Source organism: Pristiophorus japonicus, chromosome 4 (genome assembly GCF_044704955.1).
Source record: "Pristiophorus japonicus isolate sPriJap1 chromosome 4, sPriJap1.hap1, whole genome shotgun sequence".
Lineage (NCBI taxonomy): Eukaryota > Metazoa > Chordata > Chondrichthyes > Pristiophoridae > Pristiophorus > Pristiophorus japonicus.
The window spans coordinates 96,141,476-96,156,402 of record NC_091980.1 but is presented as its reverse complement, the minus strand read 5'-3'; the positions used below and the strand labels follow the sequence as shown (position 1 = coordinate 96,156,402).

At 42.9% G+C, this 14,927-nt stretch overlaps 1 protein-coding gene across 2 annotated transcripts in view; it reads right to left on the bottom strand.

Annotated features, from left to right (window-relative positions):
• Window positions 1-12,498, bottom strand: part of sh3pxd2b (SH3 and PX domains 2B) — a 400,707-nt gene extending 388,209 nt beyond the window's left edge. For both annotated transcript variants that reach the window (XM_070878439.1, XM_070878440.1), the window contains exon 1: window positions 12,039-12,498. In XM_070878439.1, coding sequence (XP_070734540.1) covers window positions 12,039-12,110 — 72 coding nt within the window. In that variant the 5' untranslated portion in view covers window positions 12,111-12,498. The remainder of the gene's footprint in view (window positions 1-12,038) is intronic.
• Window positions 12,499-14,927: the final 2,429 nt, after the last annotated feature.

Below are 14,927 nucleotides of genomic sequence, written 5' to 3'. Positions count from 1 at the left end.
CTCCACTTTGACCTGCTTTTATTGGATCTTCCTAGCTGCCAGCCTTAATGAACCCCACAAATTTACTGTAAACTAGTAAATGTGGAGGCTCAAGGGCAAATTGCAGTACAAATAGTAGTTCAAAAACAAAGGAAAGGGAAGAGAGTAGAGTAGCAGTCAAAAATTATGCTTTAGGCACTACAGGTAAAAGGGAAAACTAAAAGATGTGAAGTGATTAAACTAAGAGAGAGTAATAAGAAACATGTGAGCAAAACATTAGAGCTGAAGGACAGGCTAGGGTGTGTGGCCCAAATAAGCGTTCTTTATACAAATGCACAGAGTATAAAAAATAAATTGAATGAACTGCAGGCACGAATTCAAATTGGAGTATATGACATGATAGCCATTACTGAGACATAGCTGCAAGATAGTCAGGACTGGGAACTAAATATACCAGGTTATAAGGTTTACAGGAAAGGTAGGGAAAATGGCAGAGAGTGAGGAGTAGCCTCCGTGAATAAGGATAAAATCACTTCAATGATAAGAGAGGATTTAAAGAGAAGTAAGCAGCCAGTGGAGACCTTATGGATTGAGTTAAGAAATAGGAAAGTATCTAAGACTGTCGTGGGAGTCGTGTATAGGCCTCCTGGTAGCAGTTCTGAAGTGCTAGATTGTATAAATGCAGAGATTAGACAAGCGTGTAGTAAAGGCAGAGTGGTTTTAATGAGGGATTTTAACTTTCATATAGATTGAGAAAAGCAGACTAGCACCTGTCAGTAAGGTAGTAAATTTCTTGAGTGTGTCCGGGATAGTTTTCTACAATATATCCTAGTGGCAACAAGGGGGCATGCCATATTAGATTTAGTAATGAGTAATGATCCAGATTTAGTTATTAGCCTAACTGTGCGTGAACCATTATCCATTAACATGATCAAGTTCAACGTAGCATTTGTAAGGGAGAAACGTGAAACAGGTACTAAGATTCTCGATTTAGGTAAGGCTGACTTCAACGTGATGAGGCAGAGACTGTCCACAGTAACTGAGAAAATTTGTTAATGGGTAAAATGACAGAAGATCAGTGGGAGATGTTAAAAAAAGAATTTTGCATGATACAGAACCAGTTTATATCCCTGAAGGGCAATCGCTCTACTTGCCAAAAAAAAAAACAGCCATGGACAACTAAAGAGGTAAGGAACAGCATAAATCTAAAGGAAAGGGCATACGAAAATGTAAATAAAAAGCATAGATCCTGGTGGATGGGAAAGATACAGAGAACAGCAAAGGGTCACAAAACAGATAGTAAGCGTTACAAAAAGGACGTATGAAAATAAACGTGCAAGGGATATCAAAATAAATACGAGGAATTGTTAGTTACATTAGAAAAAAAGAGGGTGGTCATGAGATTGTCGGCCTCTGAAAAATTGAAAGCTGTGATATCAATGACAATGGGGAAATGGCGGATATGTTGAATCATTACTTTGCATCAGTATTCACAGTGGAAGAAGAGGATAGCATGCCTGAAATCCCAAAGAAACTAATATTGAATCAGAGACAGGGACTCAAGAAAATTAACATAAGTAAAATAGCAGCAATGAAGAAAATAATGGCACTAAAGAGTAACAAATCCCCAGGACCAGATGGTTTCCATCCCAGGGGTTTAAAGGAAGTAGGTGAGCACATTGCAGATGCCCTAACTATAATCTTTCAAAGTTCTGTAGATTCAGGAATGGTCCCTTTAGATTGGAAAATTGCACATGTCACTCTGCTTTTTAAGAATGGCGAGAGAGGGAAACCAGGGAATTATAGACCAGTTAGCCTTTAACATCTGTTGTCGGGAAATTGCTAGAATCTATAATTAAAGATAGGGTGACTGAATACCTCAAAAATTTTCAGTTGATCAGAGAGAGCCAGCATTGATTTGTGAAAGGTAAGTCATGACTTACAATTCTGATCAATTTTTTTTGAAGAGTTGACCAAAATAGTGGACGGGGGAATGGCTATGGATGTTATTTATATTGACTTCCAGAAGCCATTTGATAAAGTACCACGTCAGAGACTGTTATCCAAGGTAGAAGCCCACAGAGTTGAGGGCAAATTATTGACCTGGATAGGAAATTGGCTGAGTGTCAGGAGACAGAGGGGACCGAAATTGGCCCCCTGCTTAAGTTCCATTACAGGGTTGTGGAGTGGATAGGCCTTACCGACTGGGGACAGATGGATGGGCCAACCCTTCCTATGTTGCCCCGGGCCGGTAGCGGCGGGAACAGGGGTCGAGCACGCACCGACCCCCTACCGACCAGCAGCGACCCCCTTTCCGAACCCTGCGGGAAATTGCCTCGTGTGAAATTGCCCCATGGGAGCGGTGCTGACGCCGGTCGGTGCCACTGACAACTTTCCCCTGTGGGAAGCTGCATGTGCCTGTCAGCCGACTGCCAGGTCGGCATGACAATGGTTGTCTCGGGTTCTGTCAGGTCACCAACAGGCAGCCCGGCACCCCTCTTGGGTACCGGGCCACTGGCCCGGCTGAAATTCTCCCTGGTGGCCCAGTGGGCCTAACTAAACCCCATGTAGAGTTTGCAGTGGCCCTTCCCTTTAACTGAAGGGGAGGAAAGTTGTGACGCGTTAGCGCAATGCGGCACGTCGCATCACGCTAACGTCATCAGCGCGGCATTGATGACCCAGAGTGACGTCCGCCCCGCTGTAACGCCACTTCTGCCCCGACCGGAAATAAACACCAAAGAGGTGAACATCGGTCCAATCTCCACCCCATGGAGGTGCGGAGTGCACTTACTTTCTGGTCAGAGGGCAATTTCGGCCCCAGCGAGTAGGGATAATGGGTAGACAGGATGTGATGGGTGGTGTCCTGCAGGGATCTGTGTTGGGGTCTCAACTATTCAAAGTATTTATTAACGACTTAGATGATGGAATAGAACGTTATATATCCAAATTTGCCGATGACATAAAGATAGGCAGCATTGTAGGCAATGTAGATGAAAGCATAAAATTAGAAAGGGATATTGATAGATTAAGTGAATGGGCAAAACTGTGGCAAATGAATTTCAATGTAAGCAAATGTGAGGTAATCTACTTTGGACCTAAAAAGGATAGAATAGGGTAACTTTTACATGGTGAAAAGCTAAAAATGGTGGATGTCCAAAGAGACTTTGGGGGGGTGTTCAGGTTTACAGATCATTAAAATGTCATGAACAGGTACAGAAAATAATCAAAAAGGCTAATGGAATTCTGGCCTTTATATGTGGAGAACTAGAGTACAAGGAGGTAGAAGTTATGCTGCAGCTGTACAAAACCCTGGTTATATTGCAGGGATCCAGGAGGTAGTATTGCAGGATCCTCAGTCCTTGCACTTGTCCAATAGGATTTGAGGTTCTTGCAACCCTTGTGGACAATTGTGCAGACTGCGGGGTGGACGAGCAGACTGACCAAGGCACCGTGGTGCAGAAATCCATTCAAGTAGCGGGAGTAAAGAGGAATACGGTTGTAGTAGGGGACAGTATTGTTAGTGGATAGATAAGGTTCTCTGCAGCCGAGAACATGGGTCCTGAAGGCTGTGTTGCCTACCTGGTGCCAGGGTAAAGGACATCTCCTCCGGGATGGAGAAGAACTTGGAGTGGGAGGTGGACGATCCAGTTGTCATGGTACACATAGGTACCAATGACAAAGGTAGGACTAAGAAGGAGGTTCAGCTGAGAGTTTGAGTAGCTAGGGACTAAATTGAAAAGCAGAACCACAAAAGGTAATTGTTATGTATGGAGAAAGTCAGTCTGAACACCGTGAGCTCAAAGTAAAGTGTGACCTTAGTCTTTTATTGCAGGTCTCCAGAGTGCCTCTCTAACCTGTGAGGCCTCCTTAAATACCTGTGCTCCCAAGGGATTATGGGATCCCTTGGGACTCCAGGGGATGAGTCCTCTGGTGGCTGTACAGAGTAAATACAAGTTTACATATATAACAACACTCCCCCCAAAGTCAATCGTGTAACTATTTACAATGTGAGTCGATCTGGGGCCCTTCTTGCCCTGGTTGATCGTCTCGTTGTGAAAGCTGGTATTGTTGAATCATTTGTTGGGCCCTCGCTGGGCTGCTGTGCAGCCTGGTATGTTGGGTCCTGCTGAGCTGCTGTGGATGATGGGTTCTGCTTTGTGGTCAACTGTGGTGCCGGTTGCCATTGGTGTGTATGTTGGAGGATCAAAAAAGGTAGGGTCCAAGGTGGGTTGCTCAGGATAGTCCGTGAATCTGAGTTTGATTTGATCCAAGTGTTTCCGGTGAATGAGTCCATTTGAAAGTTTGACCCAAAACACCCTGCTCCCGTCTTTGGTCACGACAGTGCCGGGAAGCCACTTGGGACCTTGTCCATAATTCAATACAAATACAGGATCATTGATTTCAATCTCGTGTGACACATCTGCGTTATCATGGTATGTACTTTGTTGAAGCCGCCTGCTCTCTACCTGTTCATGTAGATCAGGGTGCACTAACGAGAGCCTTGTCTTAAGTGCTCTTTTCATGAGCAGTTCAGCAGGTGGGATCCTAGTGAGCGAGTGGAACTTGTTTAAGACCTGGGCACACGAAGTGTTGTCAGTGGGGGATAGCGCTCGGATGTCATCCCAGTTCCAGAGTATCTTTCCCAGCCAGCTCCTGCCGAGCAACGTGGGACCATTCCCCAGTACCACCCAGAGTGGTAGCTTGTGCACCGCTCCATCGTAAGAGACCTTTAAGGTAGCACTGCCAATTACAGGAATCAATTCTTTCATGTAAGTTCTTAGTTTCGTACGAATTGAAGTTTAAGACTGGCCTTGAGGCCTTGTTGCACCACAGTCTTTCGAAAGTCTTTTTGCCCATCATGGATTGGCTCGCAGCCGTGTCCAGTTCCATTGACACCGGGAGTCCATTTAGTTCAACATTCAGGGGGACAATTTGTGGTGAATGTGTGCACCCCATGTACATCTGCCTCCTCGGTCTGAGGCTCTGGTTCGTCGTGATCCTCCGTGGATCTGTCCTCCTCTGCAACATGGTGATTTGCAGGTTTAACAGGATTAGCAGCTCGCCTGCACATACATTGGAGGTGTCCCCTTATTCCACAGCCCTTGCAAACATACCCTTTGAATCGGCATGAATGGAAACGATGATCACCTCTGCAGCGCCAACAAGGTGTTAATGGCCTTGCATTCATCACCCTTGATGGTGGACTCTGAGACATCTGCGGACGTGCAGTTGCAGGCATGTGTGACCTGCCCTGTACGTTGCGATTCGAAAAAACATCACTTTGTTCACAGTACTTGTAGCAGCACTTGTGTGCTGAGAGATTTGCTTAGTATTGTCACTGGTGGCAATGAACGCCTGGGCTATCGCTATGGCCTTACTCAAGGTTGAGGTCTCTACAGTCAAAAGTTTGAGAAGTATGGTTTCGTGGCCAATGCCAAATGTGAAAAAGTCTCTGAGCATGTGCTCCAAATGTCCTTCAAATTCGCAATGTCCTGCAAGGCATCTTAGCTCGGCGACATAACTCGCCACTTCCTGGCCTTCAGATCTTTTGTAGGTGTAGAACCAGTACCTCGCCATCAGAACGTTTTACTTCGGGTTCAAATGCTCTTGGACCAGTGTGCACAATTCGGCGTACGATTTCTCCGTGGGTTTCGCTGGAGTGAGCAGATTCTTCATGAGGCCATACGTTGGTGCCCCACTGGCGGTGAGGAGGATTGCCCTTTGTTTGGCAGCGTTCTCTTCCCCATCTAGCTCGTTGGCCATGAAGTATTGGTCGAGTCGCTCCACAAAAGTTTCCCAATCATCGCCCTCCGAGAATTTCTCCAGGATGCCCACTGTTCTCTGCATCTTTGGGTTCGCTATCTGTATCTCGTTGCCAGTTGTTATGTATGGAGAAAGAGTCAGACAGAACACCGTGAGCTCAAAGTAAACTGTGACCTTAGTCTTTTATTGCAGTTCTCCAGAGTGCCTCTCCAACCTGTGAGTCCTCCTTAAATACCTGTGCTCCCAAGGGATTATGGGATTTCTTGGGACTCCAGGGGATGAGCCCTCTGGTGGCTGTACAGAATAAATACAAGTTTACATATAAAACAGTAATAATCTCTGAATTATTACCTGAGCCATAATCAAATTGGCATAGGGTCAATAGAATCAGGGAGATGAATGCGTGGCTCAGAGGTTGGTTTGGGAGAAGTGGGTTTCGATTCATGGGGCACTGGCACCAATACTTGGGAAAGAGAGAGCTGTTCCATGACGACGGACAACACCTGAAGTATGCTGGAAACAGAGTTCTAGCGAATTGAATAACTAGGGAGGTAGATAGGGCATTAAACTAAATAAGGTGGTGGCGGGGGGGGGGGGGCGGGGGCGGGGTGGTGGCGTCCCAGTGGAGAGAAATCTAGAATGCTAAAGAATGCAGGAATGTGATTGTGGTAAGGATAATCAGATTATGTCAGGAATGGACAGAGCATACAAACAAAAGAGTGCACAAACAAATAGGGTCCAGGTAAGAAAAAATAGCGATAAGACAAATCGGGCTATAGTACAATAAAATGTTAAGATGTCTAACAATGCTAAAAAGACAAATCTAAAAGCACTGTATCTGAATGCACGAAGCATTCGCAATAAGGTAGACGAATTAACAGCGCAAATAGATGTAAACAGATACAATATAGTTGCAATTACGGAGCCATAGTTGCAGGGTGACCAGGGTTGGGAACTGAATATCCAAGGATATTCGATATTTAGGCAGGACAGGCAAAAAGGAAAAAGGGGTTGGTGTGGCGTTGTTAGTAAAGGATGAAATCAGAGCAATAGTGAGAAAGGATATTGGCTCAGAAAATCAAGATGTAGAATCAGTCTGGGTGGAGCTAAGGAACACCATGGGGCAGAAAACATTGGTGGGAGTTGTCTATAGGCCTTCAAACAGTTGTGGTAGTGTAGGGGATGGCATCAAACAGGAAATTAGAGGTTCATGTAACAAGAGTACTACAGTAATCGTAGGTGACCTTAATCTACATATAGACTGGCCAAACCAAACTAGTATTAATACTATGGAGGAGGAATTCCTGGAGTGTGTATGAGATGTTTTTAGACCAGCAGGTTGAGGAGCCTACTAGGGAACAGTCTATCCTAGATTGGGTATTGTGCAATGAGAAGGGAATTAATAGTCTTGTTGTGCGGGGTCCTTTAGGGAAGAGTGACCATAATATGATTGAATTCCTTATTAAGATGGAAAGCGAAGTAGTCCAATCCAAAACTAGGGTCCTAAATCTGAACAAAGGAAACTACGAAGGTATGAAGAATGAATTGGCTATGATAGATTAGGAAGATTCATTAAAAGGCATGATGGTGGATAGGCAATGGCTAACAACACAAAAGGAAAAGTGGCTCAACCATGGCTAACAAAAGAAATTAAGGATAGTATTAGCTCCAAAGAGGAGTCATACAAAGTTGCCAGACAAAGTAGCAAGCTTGAGGATTGGGAGCAGTTTAGAATTCAGCAAAAAAGGACCAAGTGATTGATTAAGAGGGGGAAAATAGAGTATGAGAGGAAACTTGCAAGGAACATAAAAACCAGCAAAAGTTTTGATGTATGTAAAAAGAAAAATATTAGTGATGGTCCTTTACAGACAGAAACGGGAGAATTTATAATGGGAAACAAGGAAATGGCAGAACAATTAATTAAATACTTTGGTTCTGTCTTCACGGAAGAAGTCACAAATAAATGCTAGAGAACCAAGGGTCAAGTGAACAAGAGGAATTAAAGAAAATAGTGCTGTAGAAACTAATAGGACTGAAAGCCAATAAATCCCCAGGGCCTGATAATCTGCAGCCCAGAGTACTAAAAGAAGTAGCTATGGAAATAGTGGAAGCATTGGTTGTGATCTTCCAAAATTCTATAGATTATGGAACAGTTCCTGCAGATTGGAGGGTGGCAAATGTAACCCCACTATTTAAAAAAGGAGGGAGAGAGAAAACAGGAAACTGCAGACCGGTTAGTCTAACATCAGTAGTAAGGAAAATGCTAGAGTCTATTATAAAGGATGTGATAACGGGACACTTAGAAAATATCAACAGGATTAGACAAAGTCAACATGGATTTATGAAATGGAAATCGTGTTTGACAAATCTACTGGTGATTTTTGAGGGTGTAATTGATAGAATAGATAAGGGAGAACCAGTGGATGTAGTGTATTTGGATTTTCAGAAGGTCTTTGATAAAGTCCCACATAAGAGGTTAGTGTGCAAAATTAAAGCACATAGGATTGGCATGGATTGAAAACTGGTTAACTGACAGGAAAGAGAGAGTAGGAATAAACGAGTCTTTTTTGGGGTGGTGGGCAGTGACTAGTGGGGCACCACAGGGATCAGTGCTTGGCCCCCAGCTAAAAATAAATTATTTGGATGAGGAACCAAATGTAGTATTTCCAAGTTTGCTGATGACACAAAACCAGGTGGGATTGTGAGTTGTGAGGAGGATGCAAAGATGCTGCAAGACGATTTAGATAGGTTGAGTGAGTGGGCAAACACATGGCAGATGCAGTATAATGTGGATAAATGTGAAGTTAACCACTTTGGTAGGAAAACATAATGACAAAGTGTTATTTAAATGGTGATAGCTTGGGAACTGTCGATGTACAAAGGGACCTTGGGTGTCCTTATACACCAATCATTGAAAGCAAACATGCTGGTGCAGCAAGCAGTTAGGAAGGCAAATGGTATGTTGGCCTTCATTGCAAGAGGATTTGAGTGCAGGAGCAAGGATGTCTTACTACAGTTATACAGGGCCTTAGTGAGACCACACCTGGAGTATTGTGTGCAGTTTTGGTCTCCTGACCCAAGAAAGGATATACTTGCTATAGAGGGAGTGCAGCAAAGGTTCACCAGACTGATGGATGGCAGGACTGTCATATGAGGAGAAATTGGGTCGACTAGGCCTGTATTCACTAGAGTTTAGAAGAATGAGAGGGGATAATGTACAAATTCTGACAGGGCTGGACAGACTGGATGCGGGGAGGATGTTTCCTCTGGTTGGGAAGTCTAGAGCAAGGGGTCACAGTCTCAGGATATGGGGTAGGAAATTTAGGACTGAGATGAGGAGAAATTTCTTCACTCAGAGGGTGGTGAATCTGTGGAATTCTCTATCACAGAAGGCTGTGGAAGCCAAGTCACTGAATATATTTAAGAAGGAGAATGATAGATTTCTAGACACAAAAGGCATCAAGGGGTATGGGGAGAAAGCGGGAATATGGTGTTGAGATAGAGGATCAGCCGAGATCATATTGAATGGCGGTGCAGGCTCGAAGGGCTGAATGGTCTACTACTGCTCCTGTTTTCTATGTTAGACTACACCTGCAGCACTGTGAGCAGTTCTGGGCACCACGCTTCAGGAAGGATATATTGACCTTGGAGGGAGCGCAGCATAGGTTTACCAGAATGATACATGGACTTCAAGGGTTAAGTTACGAGGAGAGATTATACAAATTAGGATTCTTTTCCCCAGAATTTAGAGGTAAAGGGGTGACCTGATCAAAGTTTTTAGGACATTAAGGAGTACAGATAGGGTAGATAGAGAGAAACTATTTCCAATGGTTGGAGATTCTAGGGCAAGGGGGCATAGTCTAACAATTAGAACGAGAACTTTCAGGAGTGAAATTAGGAAACACTTCTACACACTAAGGGTGGTAGAAGTTTGGAACTCTCTCCCGCAAATGGCAATTGATGCTAGATCAATTGTTAATTTTAAATCAGAGATTGATAGTTTTTTGTTAACCAAAGATATTAAGGGGTATGGGCCAAAGGTAGATATTTAGAGTTAGATCGCACATCAGCCATGATCTCACTGAATGGCGGAACAGGCTCGAGGAGCTGAATGGCCTACTCCTGTTCGTATGTTCCTAAGTTTGCCTCCAGCTGCACAAGACCCATGTGTCAGTAGCAGTGACCCATAGTCCTTCAGTAAACCCAATGTAAAAAGCAGCTTTAATTCCATCAATTTAATTAAGATTGTTCAACTTGAAATATAGCAAAATTAGCATTGGATAAAATTGATCCAGACATCCTCAAATCGAGAGAAATCTTTCAATGTTTTAACAGCCATAAATTATTTTCCACACAATCAACCATTCTCTCATTCCCACCCTGCAGCAGTGTCAGTTTCCAACCCCAGCCAATAAAATGAACTTCCCTATAGCAATTATTTTACTGGAGGTCGTCCGACCAAGTTTTTGATGGTGAGGTGGATGAAAAACTCTGGAAATGTCACTGCTAAGAGGTAGGAAAAAAACATACCTGGATCCCTCAGTAAATCTTTAATATAAAATAATCAGGGTGTGGGTGCTCCAATATGACATGTTTTTACTGGGGGGGTGGATACAATTACTGGGTAAAACAGAAATATTAATAGTGTTTTTACCTCTTAACTATAAGAAAACCGTAGGTGATCAATCTTCTAAAAAAAATAATTGAGCATACAATTCTCTCGCTCTCATATACACACACAAAATCCTTACTTTCTATGTTAGATACATGCATGATTTCAAATCATTAGCAATTTTCCAATAATCTACAAATTAACCATATGGTACTTTCTGAAGAATCCTGCAAATAAATCTCCCCCTTCTAAAAATAAAATACAATTTTTATGAAGTGTGATATAAAAGATTTAGTCCACCATCCTTTCTCCTTTTCCCCAGTGGCTCAGTGAGTTAATGCACTTGATGTGACACTGAGGAAAGCAGCCCAGGCTTAATTGTTAGTCTGTGCTGAGATCACCAGTATCACCGGAGGCATACAATTGGTCTCAGCTATCCAGCAATCCCTGCTGGAAATACAGAAGGGGTCGACAAATGAGGACAGGACCAAGCATGCCTGTGCTGGCTCCCATAGCTGAGTAACTTACTGACACTCAATAGTCAGGCTCCTAAATGAAGAATGGCCATTTAGATGAATTACTTGAAAATCACTGACTGCTATGGAACGGTTTTCCAGCATAAATTGCTGCTGGCAGCTCAAAAGGATTAAGAGAAAGTCAGGGGGCGCTAAGTACATATTTTAATGTAGAATCGATGATTCATTCCTACATACAACTTATCTGTAGGGACATACCGTGCATTCTACGTCGAGGTAAAATCCGCAGATTTCTCAATACATATTTCAAAGCTTCAATTTAAAAAAAATAATTTGATCGTTTTTAAGTCATGTTGAGTGGCACCGTAAAAAGCCTGTTTTTAAAACTAAATGAAATGAGTAAAGTTTTACTTGATTGCCGGTTCCTGCATTGACACTATAGTTGGGGCAGAAGGCTCACCGAAAGCAGAAGCTGCTGGCATTATTTCAGAGAGTGAAATTAAACAGTGGGACCCACCCAGGATCATAATTGAATCCGTCCAAGATTTACATTCAAACATATAGTGCACCCCTGTATTAATATGTTAACGTGAGCCATCGATCTAACTTCGCAATAGATTCAATGGAATAGTAGAAGCCATGAAAAACTGCCAAGTGGCAGATTTCCTTTCGATGTTGGTCGATTTTGCTGTAACACTACTGCAGCGCCAAAAGGAAACATTTCATGCCTGAAAGGTTTTATTTGTTACTACAAGCCCCCCTTCATCCATCCACGATTACTTTTTCCGAGTTTATAAAAGCTACCACTTTAAAATTGTATGGCTTGAAAATTCATCCCTGGCCGATTATTTTAGCTGTGTACACACACATCAGGCGATTATCGTGAAGTTGATACAGGTCAGCGAGTTGGAGAGAAAGCTAAATCAGATTGTCAGAACAATTACAAAATCCAGGGGTCACATAATTCCTTGTGAATTAAAAGTTAATCTGAATCAGCATGGTTCTAATGTGTACAGCTGAACCGGCAGCATGCTGCTATTTAAAGCTATCTTAAGTTAAACTGAAACAATCGCCCAGCACAAGTTGCATTCCCAAAACTACCCAGATGTTCCCCGAGCATTTAACAACAGTGTTCTCCCCGCTCTAAACAAAAGCAACAGCGACGGTTCATTATTCTGAATTAGTCCAGAAACTGCAGCCTCACATACATAATGCTTATTCGGGACCCGTCGTTTCTGCACGTCCTGCACCCTCACGTCTACAATAGATGGTCGAGGCATGGTCCGACCCGATCCGACCCGATCCAAGAGCTCGCAGTGAAAACTCAGATCCACAGCCGGCTGCAATCGGTGCGGGACTTCGGGGATTCCTCATCCGCCGGGCTCAGTCGCTGACCCCGATCCTCCTGCACTCTCCAGTCCCTGGTGCCATCAGCTTCACTGTTTTGTTTCCACTCAGTCCGACTATAAGCTTTCCCAGAGAATCCCAGGCAAAGGAAGGTAAGAGTCCGGAGCAGAATACGCCCAATTTCAGACCACTAATCCAGCCCATTAAAGGGGCCCATACCATTGGTAGGCTGCCGACTGCGGCTTGCCTTAATCTGATTACTTTTTTTCCTTAAAGCAACCACTAATTAAGTCCTTTTAAATATATATATATATATGATCACAAATTGTAAGCCTACTTTAAAAAAAATTCTGCCCAAACCATTGCCTGAACGGGTATGCTGTTTCTAGGGTTGCCAAATCTGGTTGGACATATTCCTGGAGGTTTTTTCACATGATCTCCCGCCTCCAAACACTCCTCCCAGTCAAACTTCTTTCCATCTTCAATATTTTTATGACTAATAAATGAAAACTTTCAAAGAAAATGAAAATGAAACACAATATTTTTTGACGACCCTCTGATGTTTCTCATGGGTTGCTTGCAGCGGTGTCCGTTGGAATAATCTGTAATTCTTGGAGACTCCAGGACAATCCTGGAGGGTTGGTAATCCTAGCTGTTTCCCACCTTATAATTTTGGTACAATAGATGCATGAAGAAAGAAAGACTTGCATTTATATAGCACCTTTCACAACCACCGGATGTCTCAAAGCGCTTTACAGCCGATTAAGTACTTTTGGGGTGTAGTCACTGTTGTAATGTGGCATAGATTGTGAAAAAACTGTGCATGGTGACAATAAATTCAATTGATAAAAGTAGTCTTGTATTGTTTAAACATTGTTCACTTAGATATGTAACCCTTACTGTTACCAACAATTTTACTGTTACCAAATCATTACTTCGCAGATCTCAATTTGTTTTGCCTTAATATATATACTAACCTCCCAAAGGAGCTTCTTGGAAATGGGTCAGAAGACAAAAGGATAGACTTGCCTTAGAGATGGTGCAACGAAGGTTCACTAGATTGATTCCTGGGATTGAGAGGGTTGTCCTATGAGGAGAGATTGAGTAGATTGGGTCCATAGTTTCTGGAGTTTAGAAGAATGAGAGGTAATCTCATTGAAACATATAAGATTCTGAGGTGGATTGACAGGGTAGATGTTGAGAGGTTGTTTCCCCTGGCTGGAGAGTCTAGAACTAGGGGAGTATAGTCTCAGGATAAGGAGTCAGCCATTTAAGACTGAGATGAGGAGGAATTTCTTCACACAGAGGGTTGTGAATCTTTGGAATTTTCTACCCCAATAGGATGTGGATGTTCAGTCATCGAGTATATTCAAGACTGAGATAGATAGATTTTTGGAGTCTAAGGGAATCAAAGAATGGGGATTGGGCGGGAAAGTGGAATTGAAGTCGAAGATCAGCCATGAATTTATTGAATGGCGGAGCAGGCTTGAGGGGCCATATGGCCTACTCCTGCTGCTAATTCTTCTCTTAAATGCATCCCTTGGTGCCGTACCAAACCATACAGATCAGAATGGCCCTAAATGGGTATCGAAGCTGCATTGGCTATGCAAGTACATAGCCGCTGTTATAATGTAACATAAACAGAAATTGCTGGAAACACTCAGCAGGTCAGTCAACATCTGTGGAGAAAATAGAGGAGGCAACATTTTGGGTGTAACCCTTCGTTGTTGAACACACCCAAAAACTTGCAATTACATAGTCAAAACGTTAATTCCTCTGTTCTCCCAACACAGCCTGACCCGTTGCGTGTTTGCAGCACTTTGTTTTTGTTTCAGATTTCCAGCATCTGCAGATTTTTTTTGCTTTTATATTGTGTTAATGCTGTATGAGTATTGCCAGCTCCCAAACATACAACCTCCTACAGACGGCAGCAACACCAAAGCAAGCTTGCTGGATTTGTGGCTGGGAAACCCTATTTTTTTTCTAACTGCCTTAACGAATTGCCAAGTTTACTTTGGTATTGCTGAGAATTGTGCAATGGGAACCGGTGGCACTCGATGCAATATAACGCAGTTATCATTTATACTGGTGTTGGGGTCCTAGAGAGTAGAGGGGTTCTCCTGCTCCAGACTTCACAGAGTTACGGTACTGTATGGAATGTCTGTGTTACTGGGACTTCCTGCTTCAAAACAATCGAAAAAGAGGAGATATGATTACAGAGTTAATTAACCATTCAAGTCCAGTGGAGGCTGTTTTGTTCTATTTGAGCTTAACGCCATATTGAATATAACCCATGTGCAGTGCCAAACTTCTGGATATAGTATGAATGCAGCCCAACAAACTCACATTTTCATTACAACAGATGACTGAGTCTGATTAAAAGAAGCCAAAATACCATCAGCTACAGGGTGGTCTGTGCTAAGTCAACCGGAGCCAAGAGGTACAGCAATGAATCAACTAGAGTTCTCACACTTGATTGCTAGTTCAGTGACCCCTGTTTCCAAGTATGTATGAATATCAGGGAAAGATAGGATTAGACATTGTGAAGTCCTATCTCCTATGTTTGACTAACCTAACAGTACTAATTTTCTTGGAACACACTTGAAGAAAGATCATTTATATAAAGTAGTTTATTTTATATTGATAGCATGCCACCAGTGACAGAAACACTCTACTATAATATAAACATAAATGAGGTGAACTCTAACGTTCATAGGTCTCGAGAACAAGAGGTACAGAAAATAAGCCAC